The sequence below is a fragment of the Sparus aurata genome, chromosome 15 (assembly GCF_900880675.1).
Source record: "Sparus aurata chromosome 15, fSpaAur1.1, whole genome shotgun sequence".
Lineage (NCBI taxonomy): Eukaryota > Metazoa > Chordata > Actinopteri > Spariformes > Sparidae > Sparus > Sparus aurata.
The window spans coordinates 11,449,807-11,473,805 of NC_044201.1; the positions used below are offsets into that span (position 1 = coordinate 11,449,807).

The following is a 23,999-nucleotide window of genomic DNA, read 5'->3' on the forward strand; positions in this document are numbered from 1 at the left end:
AATGAGGTTTAAATCACATTTCTAAGCGTTTGTGCCGCTAATGAAAAATGATGTAAAAGAGGTAGAGTGGAGTACAGTGTGCAGAAAATACTGGTTAATAATTTGTGCTGATGCTGATCCAAGACTGTACGAGTCCCCTGGAAAAGGCGTGCATATAAAATCATAGTAATGGACAGAGAAGACAATAATAAAGTGACTATGGGGTGATTTTTAAAAAACAATGTTTTGCTCAGCAAATGAAATTTGCAATTGCATGCTGTTGAATAAGAGAGAATGAGGGGGAATAACAAAATTGGCACTTAATGTGAAGCCAGAGTTACATTTATTGGCTGTAAAAGCAAACTTTGCCATCGGTTTTGCCATCAGGAGGGACATTTATGAAAACTTTATGTGATAAAAAAAAGAACAATATCCAAACACAGCATATTTCACTGAATGCATAGATTTTAATGTGCCCGATGTTAATATAAATCCAGGAAATGTTAATAGTCATTACACAAGTTATGGTATTGGTACTATTATGCATTTATGAAGGGAAACTTGTTTTCAGCTAAGGGTCACACAAAGCATTCATTAATATCTAATAATGGTGAGCTAATGCTTATAAAATACTTGATTTTACAAAAATAAGTCACAAGCTCGAGGATAGACAAAAATGAACCCCAAATAAACATTTATAAAGCAGTTTTCTCTAAATAAAGTGGCTTGGCTACGTGTTAACTAACATCCTTATCAACTATATACTAATATTAGTTATTACCTTCATTGACATGTAAACCCTTCATATATATTACAAGAGGCATTTGTTAACAGTAAATTAATGCTTATTATTCTATTAAGTAGTGTTGATAACATCTTTATAAACTATAAAATAATGTGTATATCTATGTATCTTATATTTTATGTATGTATTAATTAACTGTTAGTTAATGCTTATTAGTATATTAACAAATGTTCATAGCATATTTATGAACATTTTGATATACATTTACATCTTAGCAAACATAAACACAATCAGTAAATGATTACATGAGTGAACTGTTAATTATCTGTTAGTTAAAAGTCTTTAAAAACATTATTATGATTATGAATCAATCATTTTAAAATGTTTGTCGGGTCCAAAAAGCGTACCTACAGTTAAGTGTTCAGTACACAGTATAATGTTTTCATGTTTTCATGGTTTGTGTTTACATGAAGTCCAGTATTTACTATTCATTGCTGCTTGTGTGACTGCAGAAACAAGGACATGAGAGTTACACTGACGAAATGAGGAGGATGCCAGGAAGAAGTTTTGGTAAACCCTCAGAATTATTTTTACTTTGGCTGTGTTGTGGCTTTCTGCTATCCTCTGATTTCTGAGTCAATTAGACTGAGTGTTCAAGCTGAAGAAGGGAATGATGAGGAGAGGAGAGGAGAGGAGAGGAGAGGAGGAGAGGAGAGGAGAGGAGAGGAGGGGATGTTTATAGATTCTGCTGCATGTTGAAGAAGCACTTCACAATCTGGAGGAGTGTCACAGGTGCAGCTCTGACGTTAACATTAGCCGATGAGTGTCTCCGTATCTGAGCACAGTATTGCTTACTCTGTGTATGAGATCAAAATCATTTGAAAGATTCTCGCAGCACCACAAGTGCGAGCAGGCTTCCACAAGAGGAGGTGTAAGAATAATTAAGAAAAAGATAATTTGGCTCGATAATTGAGGGACAGATTTTTTTTTTTTTTATATAGCAGTGGTTGCAAATTCTTTTGGCTTCTGACGGCTTCCAATGAAGAAATGCCTACTTTCAAACACTCATTACAGGTTATGGCCACAATGTAGACATTTGCTGTGGGCGTTTCAACCATTGAGGGACTTTACCAACTTTTTCAAATTATTTTTATGTGACTGAATAGAGATTTACTTTCATTGATCCCCAAGGGGGGACTTCAATAGGTGGAATTATCCAGTGTTCGATCTAAGGAATTAGAAACAGTCTTCAGCCATTCTGGTGGCTCTGTGAGGCTTAAAGCATTCACAATGCAGGCATGCTGATGTAGCAGGTGAAACATTTACCATAATCATGTTCGTATGCTAATTTAAGCAAATAAGCGGTTAACACACAGCGCTGTTATTAGTTTTGCAGGTGTTCAGTCATAAAAGAATTGAAATTTGACCTGATGATGGCACTCAATGAAAAGTCAGATGCTTGTTTGATTCCTCCTGAGGTGAACGTGGATGTCTGTGCAAAATTTCATCACAATCCATCAAGTACTTGATGAGGCACAAGAAATTGAAACCTCATGGTGGCACTCAGTGAGTAAGATTCTTCCTCGAGGGGACCATTAAAGGGAGTCATCACACAGAGTACAATTCAGCGTGTGAAAACAATCATCTTTTCTGGGGCAGGAGCTTTGCAAAGTAATCCTGATGCTGTCGCCCAGGTCGTCTCTGCTCGGCCTTGAGACATCAAATCTTTCAGAGAAGCCTGTAATACAACCTTTGTATGGGGTTTGAACCGAGTGGTCATTTTGGAAGCATGGGTGGTACAAGAAAAGATGTTATTGAGCTGCATTATGGGAAATGTGCTATCCAGCATCTTCACAGCTAGATCCAAACTGAGGACAAAAAAATATATCTCAGCTTCTGATGCTTTAACCTGCTGCCTTTTTCCCCTTTAATCTGTCTCTTTTGAGTCCCACAACTTTATGGAAAGAATACTGGAGCACTCTCACCCAAAACTCGAAATACAGTCATTATCTACTCACCCCTGTGGCAATGGAAAGTCGGGTGGAGTTTTATAGTTCACAAAAAACATTCCTGGAGCTTCACAGCAAAACAGCATTCTAAAAAAAACTACTGAAGTAGATATGGACTTGTTTTAAAACGTAAAAAGGAACATAAAATGGTTCCATACAGCTCGTCCAGTGTAATCTAGTTTTTATAAAGGGACTGTACTGTCAGGTAAAAAAAAAAAAGCTTGGTAGCATAGTTATTTTATCAGTACAAAACACGATTCAATGATGTTCTCAAACATCTAACATGTCAAGGGCACTGTACTGTGTTAGTTGTGGAAGCCTGATATTCAGATCCTGCAGGAGACCTGTTACATGAACCTCTGATTATTATTTTTTCATCTGCACATTCTCTCTTCTCGCTTTTATGTGTACCTTTTATGGTTATTTATATAGAAACACACAAGCACTCACTTCTCTCCCAGGAGCCAATGAGAGCGCATACATGTACACACACTTAAATGCGCACGCGCGCACACACACACACACACACACACACACACACACACACACAGTGTCATGCCCCTTATCCTCAGAACGGCAGATGGTATATTTGTCAACAAATAAAATCGTGCTGAAAGATCAACCAGTTCACTTCCAGACCAAGGTTAATTGATTTTCCCATCATGGCTGTCCTCTGTTTCAGTCTTCTTGGAGCATTAAGGCAGCGCTCCCCCCCACTCTTTTTCATCCAACCCTTGTATAACCATCTCTGTCAGGTAATAAATGACATCAATATCTAGACAATACCCACTTTATGATATCCAAAATGGCTTTTTTGACCTTATCTCTCGCACTGAAAACCACTCTCCTGTGACTTGCTGTTGACACGTCGGGTCATTTAGATCAACGCTGATTGATACAGCTTATAGCGACAAGGGGGGAATGTAACAGACCTCATGGCCTTGCACACACACAGATAGACTTGTGTCTGGGTTAATATATAAAACCAGACATTGAATTATCTGGCTGTGTCACAGATAGTTACAAAGTTCAGGAGCAGACGGTGAAGCACCGTTGGGCGACAGGAAGGTGAGCGGCAGTGATTACCCAAATTAAGTCCTTCAGTGAAATCCTATTCCAGTGTTTCATAGATAATTAATTAGCAGCCCAAGTCTTTTTAACCCAACTGAATAATAGGGAAAACAGATTACATCTTCTCAGCGTGCTCAGAGACAGTCTCCTGCACCGTCTCTCATTACTGAGTAAATTGCCTAAGAGAGGAAAAGGCACCAGGCATCGATTCAGTGTAGCATTACAGAGCCATTACTCCAGACTACTGTGTCAAGATGCATTAGGGACAACAGAACAATACGGGGACACAGGTCAGGCAAGCTGAAACGAGAAGACGCAAACACTGTGTGACTTCACCCCACCGAAACTTTGTCGTTTAGACTTTTAAAACTCCTAATTGCGGTAGAAAATCGCGCCCATCCAGACCAAACATCCTGCCACTGACCTCGGAGGACACTTTGCACTCTGTCCGAGCTATTTTGACTCATTTAATTGGGCAGAATTTGATAAGGCAGGAAATCATATGTGTGCTAATCCAATTAAATCCGAGCCCTGGGAGAATATTTATTCATTAACATTAAATAAAGCAACTCCACGTAGAAAATGATGTTATGCTCTAACGGCTAATGATGCCTGCACATAATTACACGCTGGAGATTCAACCAGAAGGAAGGTGATGGAAACGGTGCCATTAGTATCCATTAATTACCGTTTGACAGTTTTAAGAGAAGAAGAAGCTCTAATGGTTATCAGACTGTGGGGAGACAGATTGTTGCTGGAATGTTGTGATTTCAGATGTTCAGATCGACTTTTATCGTCTGCGGTCAAGTTTGAATCACACGTGATGCAAATAAGCAGCGCTCATTACAGCCTGATGGCGAACTACAACGGCTCATTAGGTTGTGTGGTAAAATTGGGATCCAAACAAACAGAGCACATTACTACGAGTGTTGCTAATAGAAGTATTGATGGACTTCATGAGTGCTCTGCATTCAATTTGCTACACTTAGGAGGGCACTGAACAGTAATCAATCACCAGATATTTAAACCAAAGAGCCACTCCGAGTGAGGGAGATCTGTACAGAACCTGCAACACGAATCTGCAGCACAAAGGAGCTAACGGAAGCCATTAAGTCAAAATCTATAAAGTGTGCTTTTCAAACTCTCCTCAGCCAGAGGGGGAATTTTCCCCGGTAAAAGATATTGTATGTTAAGCGTGTACCAAAACAGCGAGGCAGAAGAAATGATTTCCCAATAAGCACATAAACATGCGATCGCAATGACAGATCGGAAGCCGTTTCCATAAGGCTGGCAGTGTTCTTTGTTTTTGTTATTGTCGACAAAATCCCATGAAAAGACCAAAACCAATAATGTGCGAGTCTGTCTCTCAATCCTTTCCAACTTCCCTCTCCTGTTTGTGGCACTCAGCCCCAAGCCCATAAGTTCTCACTGAAGATTGCTTCAAAATCTTTAAAGCTGCTATAATCAAGGTTTTGATAATAACAATGGATCAAAGGAGAATGGGTAATAGAGCAGCGGTTGCCTGTACTGATGAAAAGATAATTAGGACCCAATTCTGCAGTTCCTCTCAGCTCAGCTTTCAGCTGTTCGGTCGAAGCAGGCAGCTAATTTCTGCTAAAAGCCTGCTGAACATTATCAGTCCGGCTGCAAATGGCAGACAGACAAAGTTAGGAACCTAGCAGGTGAACGTAGTCAGCTGAAAATAAGTTGTTCCTGAGGAGTCGGAGGCAGCCTAGTTGCCAGATAATGTCGGCATTGTACATTTCTGCAAACCAAGGATCCATTAAAATAAACATTATGCTCATTTTCTGGTTCATAACTCTATTTTGGGTTACTATTAGAATAGGTTTACATGCTCTTATACTCAAAACACATTTATTTTCTCATACTGTCCAGTGCTGCAGCGCTGGACAGTATGAGAAAATAAATGTAAAATAATAAATGTAAATAAATGAAAATAAATGGCCCCCCCCTCCTGAAAACCCAGTCTGCTCTGATTGGTGTGCTCACACAGGCCTGAGCCGGCACTGCTGACTGTGTCTCCGATCAGATCTGGCCTGTTTTCACTTTCCAGATGGCTTCACTTCTACCGTGATGTAGTGTGATTTCACAAAGTCACGGAATTAAAGGCGGGGACCACTAATGAGGTGTTGCAGGCAACTTCAGGTGTTTTCTGTGGAAAAGAGTTTTTATGTGTGTGGATATTTTTTTTTCTACTTTCAAGACCATTTTCATGCACAAGAGCCTGTACAACACGCTGAAGGAAAGGGGAAACATTGAAAGAGCAGAATAGGTGCCCTTTAAATTAGTTGTACAAATACACGTAATAACACATTCGAATTACATGGTGGAGCAATGCAGGACAGCTGAAAATCGAGAGACCACTATTGGATATTTCAATGAGATGTGGTGACATTTAGGAGCTATCTTTGTGTCAACAAAACTGGATATTTTTAACAAGACATTGGGCCAATCGTGATGTTTTCCTAACCCCAACAAAGTTTTTTTTTTTACAGAGGTCACAGGTCCAACATATTACTTCCTCAGTTTTCCCGTGATAACTAGATACTTGTTTTCTCGAGATCCCAAGTTATTTATGTCATCCTGGAAAAACAATGTTGTTTTACGTAGATAACTAGATCATTTATCTGTTTTACAAACAGTGTTCAACTCACGGCTGAAGTGTCCAACCTCACGTTGGCCTAGGGAAAAGAAACTACTCACATTGGTGGCCATTTGTATGGTGTAGGCTCATAAAATATGTACACAAATTGGCAAGTATACTGTTGATCTTAATGAAGGTGCAACAGTGTAGCTCATTTTTTGTACAACATAGATCTTATAGCACACAAGCTTTAGCCACACAGACTACTTGGTAGTAGCATCAATTGGTTATTTTCATTTTTTACATGGCATTTTTTTGACAGTAAGAAAAATATAGCGCATCCCCCGAATTATCCCTAAAATGGCAGGTTATACAAATCATTTCTAAAAAGAAACAAAAAATAATCATTATTTAAATGTCAACTTAAAAGAAATTAAAGATGACATTTTCTATTTATTTGTGTACTGCAGTGTTCAGAGAGGTCACCTTGGCGCTTTGGCAGTCAGTATTTGGTTTGTTTGACTCCTTTTACAATAAAAGTATCTTTAAAAAGAGTTATTGATTCATTTGCCTGGAAAAAAGACTCACAAGGCCAACCGTCACAAAGCTGAGTGCATTTCAGTCTTCGAGAACTCTGCTTTTAGTGTGAGTTCAGCTGAAAATTGATGGAGTTTAGGGCAGAACTAACCGGCAGAAGATTAAGAAGCAAGAGAAATATACAGTAGACCCACCTCAAGCGTGCCGAAGCTCCTAATGGACACCCTCATGAGAATAAAGGGTTACTAAAAGCACTCAGTCATGTCTCCATGTTTGAATGAAGGACATGTGCCATACATTCACTTGTCTCTCTGAGCAGTGTATTGAATCAGAAGGTCACTGCTCATCATCAAGGACGACATCCCCCCTACACGATTCCCAGAAGGCCTGAAAACTGACCCAAAGGTTCATTATGTGGCTGCTTTGAAAACCAAAAATCAAATCTCTGCCTCCCAATGTCCCCAATTAAAGAGCTTAAAAACAAGCCCCAAGTCAAGCCAACTGTGTCCCACTGGTGGGAATACTCTTAAATTGGCCTGAATGGAACGGCAGCAGAAAACGCCACGTCCCTCTGATGACTGTGTTTCTGTGACGAACAGGAAATAATTAGTCATGGGGTGGCGTGGCGGGGGTCTGCAGAGAGGACAGAGGGCTGAGGAAGCAGCAACATGGCCAGACCTGAGACATCATCACCTCGCCATCTGCTGAGGAGCTGCCAGGATTACTGACAGACTGGATAATAATAGGAGCATTCACACTTTCCTGCCGGCTTGAGAACAAGATGATATAGATCACTTACGTGACAAATGCAGTTTGAGATGTAGCCATATTGTTTTGTCAATGCGCTGCATGCACCAATGAAACAAAGGTCATAGTAATATTAATAAAGCAAAGCAAAACAGAGTGGTATTCAATTCTGCACCCAGCTCACCCACACACACTATAGGCAATACATTAACAATATCTGTTCTGCATGTCAAAGCATTTAAAATTAGTGTTTTCTGCCACACATAGCTGTGCAATTATCAGTGTTAATGGACCGAGGGAGCGCCTTGGTAGCCGAATGATTACTGTGCATGCAACGCGTCTGCAACGTCGCCCGTTCAGTTCCAGCTGGAGACATTTGTTGCATATCTCACCCCCCTTTCTCCCCACACATTTCCAGTTTGCCTCTCAGCTATCACCATGTCCAATGAAAGGCAAAATGCCTCCAAAAAGCCTCATAAAAAAGAAATATTGGACTGTTGGAGTGTCTTGGCAACCAAATTGTTATTGCTCATATAATATGACTGCAACTGTTTTTGTATTTGTTGAAATGACCTTTAAAGGAGACCTTATTTGTTCCTTTCATTCAGTGTGTTCAAAATGATTCTTGTGCATGTAAATGGTCTTGTATGTTAAAAAATGTCAATGTCCGCACTAACAGAGGCTCCTCTCACCCACAGAAAACGCTGCTCCTGAAATGCCTCGTCAGTAGTCCCGCCTTTAACTCTGTGACTTTGTGACATCACCCTACGTCACCATGTCGCATTTGCATCATTTACACTTACCAGCTATATTGGCACATAAGAATTGATTTATGTCAGGCGTGTGTGAGCTGACCAATCAGAGCAGGCTGGGTAGAGACTTTGGGAGGCTGGTCCTTTAAGAGACGGCTGAATACAGAGCTGCAGCACTGGACAGTATGAGATGTGTTTTTTTGAGCACTAAAGCAGGTGAAGCTATTCTAGCTTATGAACCTGAAAATGAGCATAATATGTGTAATCATGGAATGTGGTGACCACGATCAAAGCAAGTATAGATTACAGGAGTAACAGCTCAGAGGTGTAAACATTGTTAGAAGTATCGAGGTGACATCTACAGAGCAACACAAACTTTTTCAATAAAAATTCCTCCCTCTGCCGTTTTTGTGCCGTTTACCTAATTCACCGGTGAAGAGCACCAGGAGGATTGATGACTGCACTGCTGTCTATATTGATTTAGTGTAAAAAAAAAACCTGCTGCATTTTCTTTGGATCCGCGCCAACAGCTACTGTTGTTTTTTTTTCTCTCCATTTTCTCCATCTTCTGTTTTTCATCTCTGCTGATTTTTTTAAAAAAGGGCTCCGACATGAATGGCGTCCACTCTTCTGCAGTTTTACAGGGTGTTCAGTCAGGGCTTAAATGAGCAAAATCATGTAGCCTCATCTGCAAAAGCTAACACAGATTTTGTCCTTTCATGAGACCGAGGAGTCATTCTTTCATCAGATTAATAGCTTCTCCCTGAGTGATCCAAGGGCCACGTCCTTGTGTTTCCTATTATCTTGTACTGTGTGCACAGTCAATGTTTGAATAAAAGCTGAGCTCCATAAAGCCCTCTTGTATTATTCCCTTAAGTAAACACACCTGTCCAGGTGGAGCTTTTGAAACACTATCCCCCTCAGATCAGTGTGATAAGGCTCCACGCTCAGTGTAAAAGATAGTAAAAAGTGCTCATCCAGCCATCACGGTACTGTATGTTTTTCATAGCTGCCTCAGATTTAGAAAGCAGCTGAAGGAAACCAACGCTTCAGGTTCAGTAGACATTCGATTTAATGGTTATTCATTACTGTTAATGCGAAAAGCACGGGTGCCTAAAAATTTCAGACACCGCGAAAGCCCGATTCCTGTCAGGGACTGCTAAGTTACATACAGCTGCAATAATGATCCCGGATCATACATGGATCACGCCGCCTCAGAGAAATGAGGAGGCGATGCTCTGATGCTCTCAATTAAATGATGTTTTACTTTCTACTAACTGAATGTGCCGACTACGAGGAGTCTGAGACTGAGATTCAGGCCAGAGGCTGCCAGCTTGGAGGTATCTGAGTAATTTATGAATGCTGTCAAAACATAGTATGCATTTCAGCACATTCAGCTACGTGTGAGCCTGGTGTTTTCTAGTGATCATCAGTCTTTCATTATGAATATCAAAATGTATGCCAAATGACTGCAAGAGAAGCAGGGCTGTCGATGCATTTGCGGAAAAGAAAGTGCAACTATTTATTCAAGCTCCGATCAGAGCAGTGTGGATTCAGTGAAGCTGTTCAGATCTTGGTATTCATATCTGTCCCGAGTGATCCGATAGCAGCTGGACAGCTTTCAGTACAGGAGTGAAAACAACCAAGAATGCATTGAGGGCAAATTCAAGATCCAATCACTCAGACCACATTCAGGGACACATTGCTTAAGCAGCGTGTACGCACATGTGTCCTGGACCACACTGAATAACCACTTACTGACATGCTCTGAGAGAAAACCCAAAGAAGAAGAAGAAGAAGACGCAGAAGAAGAAGAAGAAGAAGAAGAAGAAGAAGCAGAAGAAGTAGAAGAAGCCGAAGAAGTAGAAGAAGCAGAAGAAGAAGTAGAAGAAATTGGATGGATTACACACTGCCTGATTTTTATGTGCGCATATGTTTTGGCTCTCTAACCTGCCAATTTTAGCAGCAGATGTTCATAAACACACCATCAAACTCATAACCACAAAATCCCCAGACTCCCTGACCAAATCGCCTGGTTTATAGAGTTCTTGATTGAGGAGAACTGTAACAAATTTTGCGAGGACGGCTATGACAAATTCTAAATAATCCATGCCTTCTTGTAAATTCGGCATTAAATCCAAAACATGAGGTTGTTTCTTTCCCTGTAAAAAGTGTTTTGTCGCCGCATTGCTGTGCACAGACTTCTGTATCTTCAGCGCTTCCCAACATTTAGCAGTTTTATACAAGGGAACACAACATGTACTGACTGGTAACTTGTCAAATTTTTACAAAGACAGTAACCAATTTAGGCAGCTGTTCTGATGCCCAGTGTCAAAGTCCCCAGGCTCCCTTGGCTAAAACATGATCTTTTCCTGACCCTTAGCGAGTGTATTTTGTGCCCAAACATAACAAGACCATAAGAACAGCATTGCGACATAAAGAGAGATGATGTCATGTTGCAACATATCTGGGATTTGCTGAAATGTACAGCACCATTCTGGCGACTGGTTGACTGCGTTGTTTCCAACTTTAAACGGCTCTTGCGTTCGGTCATCTGTCTTGGATACAGGTGTGTAATATGCGGGGGGCCGTGAAGCATGCAGCCCATGATCTCAAGATCCAGGGATGACAGAGTGCTCTGTCATTTCTTTCAGCTTGTGATCTAATCATGATCAACCATGTCAGGGATTCAAGGTCATGTGCGCCTCCTCTGTGTCTCACGAGTTACACTGTGTTTTTGCCCGAAGTTAAAAAAAAAAAGGTAAGGGGTTCTTGATTCATCTCGGATTTGAAATTGTACATATTCTACAACCACTTTGACTAGAAGTGCTATTTCAGCATGTTGTTCACATGTTGGCAGGTGAAAGCCACGACGGTGCTCCTGGCTCTCTCTGCTCGGCCCCTCCTTCACAGATGGACTGCTGCCAAATGACGCTGTTCAACAACTTGCCGTTAGCTTATCAATATTGATAACTATTTATACACATAACCCTGAGATGCAGACGAGCTGGTGCAGGAGCGGAATTGCTATGCAGGCTCTCTGCAACATGGCGCCGCTTTGCCTCTGCAGGTGTGCGATTTGGCTGCATCGAAGGTTGCCGGCCACCCAAAAGTTTCAAGGGAGGTACTTCTTCTGCTTACGAGGGAGGTTTAAGCTCCTAAGCTGCAAGTCAGCATTGACATCAGCACCGCCGCAAATTGGGTTGTCAGAAAAACGGGTGATGATCAAAATATTAACACCAGAGTGAAGTCTAAAATGGCTGTCAGAAATTAGCCCTGCTCGGAGGCAGGTCGGAGGACCGCGGAGTGCAAAGAGCAAACAGTGTTGATCCTCTCTGTTCAGAGCCAGTTCAAAGAGCAGCATCAGTGAAATGCTAATCAGCCCGAGCAGAAGGAGGAGGAGGAGGAGGAGGAGGAGGAGGAGGACGACCGGCAAATCTGCTGTGTCCTCTAAAATGATCTTGGAATCACTTGACCATGATGATTCGAATCCGTGAGTTACTGTACATAGGCGAATACACGCCTCGGCAAGACTGGGGGGATTTATGACCCCGCTGCGACAGAGCGCAGAGGTGTGTACAGCCATCCTGTGGAGCAGCAGTAGGATGAGGACGAGGATTTATTGAAGCCCTACACACACTCACACACACATTAGCACTCTACACCAGCAAGCACCCAGGGGGAAGAGGGACTGGGAGAGGAGCGGTGGGAAACAATGGTTCACTTCTCTTTCTCTTGAGTTGGACAAGTGCTGAGTTGATTCGTGTCAGTTAATTTAAGTTGATTTTAATAAATGAATTATTTGTGCATTTTGTCAGCATCAACACTCGGCATGTGGCTCTGGGACGGCAACGGTGGTCAACAGCTATTGGATGGATCGCTACGAAATGCTGTGCAAACATTCATAGTCCCAAGATGATGTCTCTGAATGGCTTTGGTTGAAAATGGCTGCCTGCTGTGGCTGGAAACACGGCTAGCGAGAGAGGTGAACTAGAATGAAATTACATTGTGGGCCATAAACAGTGAGCTCAAATACTAGTGACTCCGTTCAAGTGGAGGAGGGAAGGTGTAGTGAAAGTAGTAATACGTTAAAATTGTACATAAAGTACTAAAAGTTAAAGTACCCAATGCAGAAAAATGTCCTCTTGTGAGTGTTGTACAATTATATATACTATGATAAGACTGTTAATACTCATGTTTTCAAGTGAGAACAGGGGTTTACTGTTGAAGTTGGTTGAGGTGGAGCTCATTTTTTTACTTTTTTACGTGACTGAAACCGAAATATATGTTTTATATTCATACATCCTAATCTGTAAAGAATGAAATATAACCAAAGCTGTCAAGTTAATGTGGTGTAGTCAAAAAATGCTGTATTTTTCTATGAAAAGTAGCAGTAGAAAGTGGCCCGAAAAGTACATCAAATTTGTTCTAGAGTAAATGTACTTCGTTACACGGTGTTTGAGGGGCAGGGGGCGAAAAAGTAAAAAGGGCACGAGCGTGCAGAATGGGCACTGGAAGGGCGTCCTGGAGGGCACTTCCGTGGAGTCTTTTTGAACATGGTGGCACCAGGGGGGCGATTGCACCCCCACACCAATGCCACCATCGCTCCCTTCACATTACATACAGTCCTTTTTTTCAGGGCTATTATAAGCTTTCAGGCAGAAATAAGTTATGTTGCACAGCAACTGGATTAATATAGACTCGATATTACGGACCTTCCATGCAGCGGTGCAATTTGGCTCTGCCTCCTCATCGGGGACACGATTTTTGTGCTGAGCGTCTGGACGCCTCACAATCTAAAGAGAACCCCAGCGCCTTTCATGTGACCGAGGGCCCCTCTGTTTTCCATTTTTAACAGTGACATTTCCTCTGACTGTGTGAATTCACGGACCAGCCTGGGAGATCTAAAGAGAAGAGAGGGAAAAAGCCTGGCAGCAGAGACAAGGTAACGCCGACCAGCATCCAATGGTTCTATAAAATGACCTGTAAAGTGATCTTCATCTCATTATGTAACGCACCGCTTGTGCAATACGAGCAGACTATATTTTTTAACACAGCTGCAGTCTTGTCCCACAGAATCACACCGTATATAGTGTTCACTAGGAACAAAATGACTGGCTGAATGGACCCAAACAAATGAGCGCACCGCGGTGTACAGAGGAGCAAAGTGGTTAGAATAGAGATGGACGTTAAACAGGAGTCAGCACTGTCTGGGAGAGGCTCGTGGCAGTGCTGAAGTGAGAGACAGAAGGCAAGAACAAGCCCGAAACATCGACGTCCGCGTCTGAATCTGCGTCCACAGATTGCAAAACCATCCCAGCCACCCCCTGAAAGCCAATTTATAACGCACAGCAACAGTAACAACAACACAGATGGTTTTGGCCCAGCGAGGCAGCACCGGGCGGTTAATCTAAATAAGAACACGACATCAAAGCAAAAACAGCGCCTGCCTTCGGGGATCCACGCTGTCCATCATGTGACACCGCAAACTGCTTAAATGCCAAACGCACGCTCCGCCAGTCTGAGGTGAAGTCGCCTCGTAACCTCAGAAACGCACGAGCTACAAGGCGCAGGACAGCACGGAGAGCAAATTTGGTTCGCAGCTTCGTCCAAGAAACACGGGCCCTGGTCAGGCAGGCGTGTAATAGTCACACAGACCTCACAAGCGTGCCTCAGCAGCTTTTAAATTGGCACAAGAAGACGGGGAAGATAAACCATTAGGCCTGATTGTTTGTTAACGCTGCACGACACGGAACGAGGGAGAGGACACAGCTTTCTCTGAGTCTTTCCTTGCGATCATCGGGACAAAAAAATTGGAATTTCTTCGTCAACACATTCTGGTTTTACGAACTGAGGTGAATGTCAGTAATCGTCAATATTGATTATTTGGTCTCAGCAAATACACTACTGTTGTGTTGAGATAATCGGTGTGCAATAACGAGGACACAAAACCCAACAAACAATGACACGCACAATCCCTCTCTGGTCTTCTGCATAGGATCATGTCAGATCCGTTGCTCACTGAGGAGCGTAGCCTCCCCACTGAACAAGAAACAACGTGATATCTCAGTCACTCTATGATGGTGTTGACATTCACTACATTTGGCGGGATGATGCATCTTCACTAACTGTGGGGTAACGCCGGCATTGGAGCCATAAAATGAAATCAGATTTTGCACATAATTTCCAAAACGCAGCTGGAGAATTTCTACAAAGTTGGAGGAAATATCTCTCTTGGCACTCCGTCTCTGCTCTTACAGGAGAATGTTAGTTGTCCCTCCTGATGGAGACACTACAGCGTTATAACAGACCATATCTCAACTCAAGAGCGCTTTCTCAGACTCCACTAGCCAGGTTTTGGCTAAATTTGAAGGGAAATTACACTCTGGCGCTGTGCTTTAAGGCAGGAACACACCGGCCCAACCGCTGGACGTCTGAAGCGTTTGGAGAGGCTCGGACGAGGTCGGGAGCAAATATGTTTGGTGTGTTCAGCTGCGTCGGAAGCTTTCGGAGCCGCGCGGACGTTGTCGGATCCGACTGAGCATGCGAAGTCTGAGGAGGAGGGCCGTCGGACGTCTGAGCCATTGGATTCTCTGATTGGTTGTGTGCCAGCTGAATAGCCGTTCTGATTGGCGGTGTGCTAGCGAATCAGCGCGGTGTGTGGGAGGGACGGAATACTGTGTGCGCTTTGTTTTTCTATGCACTCCGTTCCGTCATTCCCCGTTTTCATGTTTTGCAGTACTGGCACAGACTAGTTGTTCTGTCCGTTCAGGACGAATTAATTCTTGTTCGTCTGGTAATGCCTCGCTGCATGTTTAGTATGCAGCTGTTTTTATCGGAAATAGTTAAGTTTCGTTTTGAACGAAAGTAAAGAGAGTTGCGTGCATAAGGTTCTCGTTTACAACTCACAACACAAGCGCCACCCGCTTATTGCATCTCGCGCAAGCGCAGAACATACACGCTACTGTGGAGTAGGCAGCACGTCGAAGCGGTGTGTTCAATGCAACTTTTCTGCCGAACGGGTCAGACAAGAGGCAACGGAGTGGTCGGAGAGTGGTCGGATAAGGCAGTTGGACGTCTGGGCGGTGTGTGGGGCCCTTTAGGGTCAAGAACGGCTCATACATTAACTATAGGAGGTTAAGGTAAATGTAAAACTGCACTTTATAGGACTCACTGCTAGAAGCTGAGTCCATTTGAAACAGTACAGACTAGACATCCATCTATACCAGTCACAAGAAATGTACTCCTGTAGCCATGCATTGCCACGCCAGTGTAAGTTTATAATGCTAATAATGGTAATACAATATAACGTGTCAGAGACCGGTGATTTAAAGCAGTACTTATTGATTTTTTTGGCCACTTGGGAGCAGCAGAACAAGCCTTCAACACAACATTCACATAAAAATCTCAGTGTAAAGTTATTATGGCTAATGTGCTAGCCAAAGAGCAGCAGAGCAATCGATTTATTTAGAACCATATGTTCGGGTGACCTGACAAATTTAAGCCTAAAAATCACTCTCCTTCTAGCTTTTTTTTTTTGTCTCCACCCTTTCCTGAGGGAAATGACCTGCTCTTTAGCTGACAATCTTTGACAAATCTTTGTCTTTCTTCCGTCTGGTGCTGAGCAGGAAGAGTACAGTGGGTTTGAAAATAAAATAAAAATGATTTTCTAAGTATTTTCGCTTAGCCGTGTCAAGAAACAAGGTCAGAGACCACAGTGAACCAAAGTGAAGTTGTGGGCTGTAAAATCAAAACAATGAGCCGAAATAGGCTAAAAGGCTAGGCTCAAAGTAATGTACTGCTGAGTTGAAGGGGAACTACAGATTTAAGTGATGATTCTTTGTGTGATTGTTACTATGAGCAATAAGCGATTTGAGCAAAATTACCAAATTCGATTCCCACTTGTTAACCTGCAGTCCCTCTTCACCAACCCGACATCATCAATAGGCGATGATCACTGCCCAGGTCCAGAGCCAGAACCTATCCTATCGCACCGAGGCCTATATCGCATAAATTGCTTACTATTATTACAATTTCACAGGGCGTTGCCATTCGAAATTTCACAGTGTTTTTTTTTAGCATTTAGTGCACTAGCAGTTCGGGAAACTCACCGGCCAATTGCACTGCATTGTAAACCATTCACATGACACTACTCAGTCGACCAAATCTGTGCTGTGTATTGAATCAAGGTTGTCATTCGAGTCGGACAGCTGAAGCGGGGAGAGAGGAGACACCACTCTGAGAGATATAACAAAAATGGTCTCTTAAATATTCTTCCCCGAGCAGTTCAAAACAAGCGTGACTCATTTCTGAATCCATAACGATTATTAAAAGCTAGCGACTGCACAAAGCACAGAGCGTGTTTCAAGCAAACAGACCCACTCAAATCTGAACTGAGGGCGAGGGAGACAGAATATGTCATATGTCACTAAATCACAACGCAAGTTTGAAATAGTGATGTTCTGAATCTTTGCTTGATGAAATGTTCTCTTATTTGACCTCGTTGAATTAACAGTTTTTCACTGGCGCTGTGTCAGTATTGTCTGAGGTGTCAGTGTCAGTCAGTGTCATCTTGACGACGTGCCTTCTTTCACATAACACAAATACATTTTAATCCATCGCGAACATAGAATTCTTTGATTAGTGAAGCTTCAAGCTGAAGATTTTGAGGAGTGTTTCCAAGAAAATCTGCTGCAACACTACAAACTGCACCCTAGAACAGACCAAAGAGCAGCTTTAACACCTCTTACAGTGTGAACATTATCCGTGTATTACAGTGCTGAAGTTGAAGTTATTTGCCTAATGAGGCTTTTTTGATTAAAACACCACATTCCAACACAGAATCAGCGGTTTGTGAGGGTAAAAGAGACAGTGTCTGTCCCAGTGTATCCTAGGGGAAGAGCACCCTGTCATGTTGCTACACCATCTTCCTTTTAACGCTGCCTATCTCTGACATTTCCCCTTATTTTGCAAGTTTCGGACCGCACAGAGGCTAAATCAGGCGGTGTTTAAAGGACAAACTGCATGAGGGTTTGTTTTGTGCTGTTTGTTAAACTGTCCTATTTGCTTTGTCTGCCTTTGAGACTTCTCTGAGTGGGCGGATGGTGTGATGGAACAAGAAGCTGCAGTCGCTGCCAGGGGCAAGAAGAGGCAGGGCAGAGTCCATCCCCAGAAATAAATAGCCCTGAACACAATCCAAACCTGCAGCAGTAGATTATGTGAAACACAGGTTAAAAGTCTCGGATCACTAAATACACTCGATTCTCAAATAAGCATTGAGAAACCTGACAAAGTATTCCTCCAAAAATGTCATCACAGCTTCCTACAATGAAACCTACAGGCCCACAAACGGCTACAGAGAGCTGTCCTAATTGGCAATCGTCAGCTATCAATCAGCCCTGAGGATTATAAAAAGCCCTCGTATTAATAGAAATTCTGTTTACCGAGCAGACTCTTGTGCCCTCTTTAATGAGTGTGCAAACATAAAGCCGTGTCTGAAAATGTAGGGCAGGACAACAGAACCAACAGTTGGATGCTGACAAAAACAAAGTCTTCAGCGCTTCAACGAGACGAGACGGATAGAAAAAAAAACAAAAAAACCCAAGTCTACAGCCGTGCTAGCAGCCCTGCGAGGCTGTACTTAGACACATCGGTGCTTTCATCTTCATGCTAACATGCTCGCCAAAAACAAAGCTCACATATGTGGTGATGTAATAAACAGGGTTCTGGGTACTGGACTCAAAGATGGCACCCACATACGTGTGCATCAGAGCTGCAAATTCCCACACAACCCATAGACTTTACATTAAAAAGTTGCTTTTCTAGGACCTCAGACAACATTACAAATATGAAACTGTCATAGATTTAAAATGTATAACACAGAGCAATAATGAAACGTATCTGCATTTCAAGGGTCTGATGTTGCTTTTTCAGCCTCTACTCCCTCCCAGCACATCAATCCAGCAGCCTGGTCTGTTGCCCTATGCTTCAAACTGTGACACTGTAGGTTCCCCTCTGGTGTCATTTCCTGTAACACAATGCTTCAATTGATGTGCCATTGAAGTCAGGTTATGTAGTATAAAGCGCGAGAACAGTACAAATTGATCTAAGAATTTAAAACAACACCACCACCACCACTCCGGTGCAACGACCCCCAGTCTAGGCCGACTCAGCTTATATGACTGCTTGCTGTCCGGTTAACTGAGCTTACTAGCTAAAGGCAGCTACAGTTAGCAACAGTTAGCGGTTACTCTTATGATAGGCTGACCCCTTTTTGTTTGGAGTACTAATTTCACAAGTGGCCAGTTCATGAATACTGCACCTTTGACTTACGTTTGTAATTTAAGCTTCATCATATACGTAACTTAATTTACATAACTGAACTTATGAGACTGAAATCCTTATTTCAACCCATTAACTTCTCCTAAACCTAACCAAGCAATTTTGATACACAAACGCTTCACAACATAGACGATGTTGCCCTAATGAGGAAGGTCATCTGACTCTGACCGTCCTATCCTGCGCATCCAAATTCACAAAACAAGAGATGTTTTCTCAGCAAGTTTTGAGAGAAAGTCTAGCTGGACGGTTGAGGGGGATGGCTACGCAGTTTAAGAATAAAAAGGTCCAAGCTTTGTATGACTGATTCTATCTCAACACTTAGTGACATTGTAGTCCAACAGTCTACTACAGGAGAATGACTGGTTTACCGTACCATCAAAAAAAAAAAAATGAGAAGGTATTTGTGGAAGTAGCTGTTCTAAGAGTTCAATGTTGCTTATTTTCCACCAAAACTGGTGGGTCTAAACAGGTTTTTTAAACGCAGATCAGCCCGCTATAAATAATCTATTGACTCCGTTCCCATTTCCCACAGACAAGAAAGCCCATCTGTGATTTTGATCTGAAGCATTACCTTACACGTCACTGACGTCACGAATGTGCTGGAAACAGTTGTAACAGAATAGAAATAAAACGATAGACCACGTCTCCTTATTTACGCGCCACCACCAGATGTCTACTGTCTCTACGGGTCTACTGCAGTAAATTGACCCGGGTGTAAATGTATACACATTCCCATTGCACACAAATGCCCAGTCTTAGCAGGTTTAAGTGGGATTTCTGACCAGTGGAAAAGGTGATATTTGACATTTGTTTTCCACCATAACAGCAACCCATCCGAATGTTTGGCGGACGCTGTAGCTGTGCCTCTACCCTCACTGCATGAAGTCCCTCACTAAGCTGACTGTGGAGCCTTGCACTAGAAAAACTGTAGCTCAAGGGCTACGTACAGTGGCAGGTTGCTGTACTTAATGCGTTTTTTTGTTGTTGTAGTACCACAACTGGCCTCTGGGGCAAATTGGCAGCAAGGTTGAGCAGCAACCCTATCCAGTTAACATGCTAATATTTGCTAATTAGCTGTAAATACAAAGTACAGCCAAGGTTGATGGGAATGTTTTACAGGTATTTCGTCATAAACGAAATCACTGGACAAATGGTAAACCATCTTATAGTGGTCGGAAAATTTTGCGCAAAAACATAAATGTCAACCAACACCAAAGGTTCACCAGAATCATTAGGATTCATCTTCTGGGCACCATTTATCTGTCACTAAATGTCAAGGCAATAGATCCTATAGCTCCTTACACATCTTATTCTTGACCAAACGACAGACCGAGACTCCCTCAGAGCCGGCATGGCTTATAATTCAAGATCGAAAGCTCTTTCTTGACCTTGGAAGAAGTATTTCATGTTTTGCTGCCAGCTGAGACATTTCCATGACAACCTGGCCTCTGCAGACGAAGCGGTTCATGATTGAAAAGTTCGGAACAGAGTGGTGAGTCTGTGTTTGTCCACCATCGTTATTGAAGGTCATGAATGATCTTTCTGTGTCAACTTTTAAAACAACGCGGACAAGGAGACCTTGATCGAAAACCACTGAGTTGACCTCAAGCCAGATTGTTTCTATCGCAGAAAAAAAAAGTGAAATTAGAGGGAAAAAAAACATCAAAGAGACAATCTGAAAGGGCTGCAGTGTACTTTTTGTGGGTTCTCCCGCAGTCTCACCTGAAATCAGTAAACAACACACAAGGTGCAGGACTAATGACCGGTGAATCTGGCCAAAAAGGAAAAAAAAAACCTGGGGTAAACAAGCGTCTCCAGTGGCCCAGGCTTTCACTTTCATTCTTCAAAGTGATGTGGTGGAGGCACATCAAGGGGAGCAAAGTGTCACTGTTGATTTGAGGCCTCGGCCACAGCAGAGTCAGGGGCGGGAAGTGTTTGGGAGGAGTGTCTAGACAGCGCAGGGGGATGCCAGTCGGATAGAGTTGTGCGGGGAGGCCCTCAAATCCTTTTTTTTTTTAATTTATCGCTGGCTTACAAGCATGCGGGGAAAAAGTAGCACACAAGCTGGGGGGGGGGGGGGGGGTAAGGGGGCGTGGAGGGATAGGGAGGAGAGATCAAAGCGAGATGGAGATCAAAACAGAAACCCAAGCAGGCACAAAAGAAAAAGACAAATACTGTAGACAGACATCACCCTTTTTTCCCTTTTCCTTGCCCCCAAGCAGCTGAGTCACTTTATATGATCTGCCCGTTGGGGGGAAAGACTGCGCCGCTGCATGACAACTGGCGCAGAAAGGATTTCAACCTGCCGGAGACGTGTACACAAACACAGCTGCCGTGGTTTCCCTGTCACCCGTGACTCAGTGCACAGACTACCCTGAGAGCTCTGTGTTTGTATCCGAGGGGCCAGTAAAGCTCTCCCTCTCTGACAGGTCTACAGTAAATAAAGTTCTGACAGGTCTTCTGCTCGTGTGGATCCAATTCCTCCTCCCCTGTGCACCCATCAGTTTTCCTTATCACTCCCCTCTCCTCAGTTTTCAATTAAGAGTAGGGTGGAGGTATCAGTGTATATGGCATGTGTGTGTTTGTTTCTTGAGGGCAAGGTCAACGATAGACAGCTGCTGTCAGCTCAGGCAATTACCTCAAGAGTGTCCATTTGCGCGTTCACCCTTTTGCACACACTCCCTCACCCTCACACACTATACGCCGAGGCCCAGGGAAGGGGCGGAGTGGAGGGGGTGTGAGCGGAGGCATCATGCATGCAGTGCACCGCACTGTTGGCCCTCGGGGTGCCCTGCGAGGGACACTTGCTCTTTTCTGACCTATCGCGCGAGTAAATGTTAAAATGGGGGGGGGGGGGGGGGGAGCAGACGGGGCTTCTCATTGACATTCCTGTTGGTTTGAATGGAAATGTGACACACGCACAAAAAAAAAGAGAAAAGAAAAAAAAGAAACAAAAAAGGCTGCACCCATGGGTGCTGTCCTATAGCCAGGGATGAGTGTGCCGTTTCCTGGCAGGCGAGTCAGATGTCACCCCCCACTGCCAAAAGTCCCTTCACGGCCAAAATGTAACACATGAGTGGAAAAAACAAAACAAAAATGTTAATCTGCTATTCTGTATGTAAGCCAGTGGAAAGAGAGCAGCCTGCAGGGATGGCAGCTCCAGTCCCTCTGACATCCAGACTGTCAGCTAATGATATGATTATTTAACAAACACAGGCAACATTGATATTAAGCATTCTCACCCTTGTTATTTTTGTGGGGAATGTGGCTTTTTCTGTGCAAGAAATATCCAATTATCACTGTCTCAAAGGTGTGAGCTGATTGGTGTGCATTCTTGGGTTGGAGTCTCTAGGTTCACTTAAGGATTTATGTGTGTTTGGATGCATCTGGCTTTTGATGGGCGTAAAACATGATCTAGAGGACAATGGACGCAAAGGTCAAGGGAATCAGTGCATGCTGCATACATTCACCCACCTATAGTCGACACCACAGTTCCAACAAAATAAAAAGCCCCTGTAAAATCCCATCGTGGCCTCAGAGCGTCAGCCCGGATCCCGGCGGCGATCGCAGCCTCGTACTCCCGCAGGAAGGAGTTGAGGTCCTGCAGGCTGATGTTGAAGGTCTCGCTGAAGTTGAGGAGCGTCCCGTTCCAGCGGCCGTGAGCCCGCAGCTCCGAGGGCCTCTCGATGGCAGAGAAGACCGCAGCGCCGCACAGCAGGTACAGTATGATGAGGAGGGCGAGCAGCGCGAAGCGGCCGTTGTCCTCGTTGAGGTGCAGGGAGCGGCAGCCTTGCAGTCGCTGGCCAGGCATCATCCAAATTTCAGCACCACTCGCGCGTCGGACAGCGACAAGCTCCACATCGGAGACGGCATCCACTCGTCTTGCAGGTGCCCCCTGGAAGTCACTGTCCCGCACTCTCCCCGCACTTCTCCCACTGGCAAGCTTTACCTCTGCTCAGCCCGTCGCCACGTTGTCCCATGGTAGTTGTGAAGTGATATAATCTGGAGCCAGGAGGGGGAAAAAATAAAAAAATAAATAAAACAAATAAACGCTCCACTTGTGGATGCAAGTCCGGAGAGTTTCAAGATAGAGATATCTCCTCTCACAGTTGTGCCAATGCAGTTGGTGTGAAGTGGACTGCAGCGTAAATCCAGTCTGACGCGCGGAACGCTCCTCCGCGCGAATGCAAGCAGTGGTAGTAGAATCCTCCGGGTCCCCTGCACCAAAATGTTTCCCCCGCGATGACGCTCGAAATACTGCAAGTTACAGATGTGTGTGTGTGTGCGTGTGTGTGTGTGTTTGTCGCAGGAATACCCCGCGCTCCCGTACTCAGATAGACTGGTTTATCTTCAGGCTTTTTTCCTGCTCTGCACAACTGTACACCGTGGAAGCTGCAGCCCTCATGTATAGCACAGTGTATCCTATCAGCGCAGAGGCAGCGCTGGTGTAGAAGAGGGGCAGCAGATTAGACAAGACGGCAGGCAGAGCGAAAGGAGTCCCAGTGCGTCCTTCTTTGAGTCGAGGTAATCCTCAGAAAACACAGGGTTTACATTTTCACTGGAGTGCGGCCGCATTGCCTTGTGCCGTGCGCGCTGGGGGGGAATACCTCACTCCCTGGGAACTGGGCTCAGAGGCAGAAAACAAAGGTGCACTCCTGAGATAAGCCGCTTTAAAAGTTTTCTAAGAGCGTCCACACAGTGCCAAGGACACATTACAAAGACATTCTTATCCGAAAATATTGGAAGCGGAAGAAGTATTCAGATCAGAAAGTAAAAGTAGCCATACAACTGTAAAAAATGCTCAATTACAAGTACAATTCCTGCATTAAAGCACTCATTATGCAGGAGAATGGCTGCTGGTGAGGTTGTTATTAGTCTAAGGAGACATTACGGTCGTTATGTGATTTTGGGTTACTATTAGAATGGGTTTACAGGTTTTGGTGCTCGACAAACACATCAGTTTTCTCTCCGCCCAGTGTTACAGCACTGTATTCCCCTTCTGTCTGAAACTCCTCCCGTCTCTTTCAGGCCCCTCCTCCCAAAAGCCCAGTCCGTTCTGACTGGTCAGCTCACACATGGCAGAGCCAGCACCGCTCACCGTGTCTCCTGTCGGCTCTGACATGTTTTAAGAAAACTGGCCATTTCTTCTCTCTCTTCTTTCTTCAGTTTTTATTCGGTGTGATATTTTCGACTTGAAAGAAATACAATCTTGA

The 23,999-nt window shown here is 43.6% G+C and overlaps 1 protein-coding gene across 1 annotated transcript in view; it reads right to left on the minus strand.

The window, feature by feature from the left end:
- Window positions 1-23,398, minus strand: part of kcnk12 (potassium channel, subfamily K, member 12) — a 29,849-nt gene extending 6,451 nt beyond the window's left edge. Inside the window, exon 1 of the mRNA XM_030442793.1 lies at window positions 22,261-23,398. Coding sequence (XP_030298653.1) covers window positions 22,261-22,600 — 340 coding nt within the window. The 5' untranslated portion in view covers window positions 22,601-23,398. The remainder of the gene's footprint in view (window positions 1-22,260) is intronic.
- Window positions 23,399-23,999: the final 601 nt, after the last annotated feature.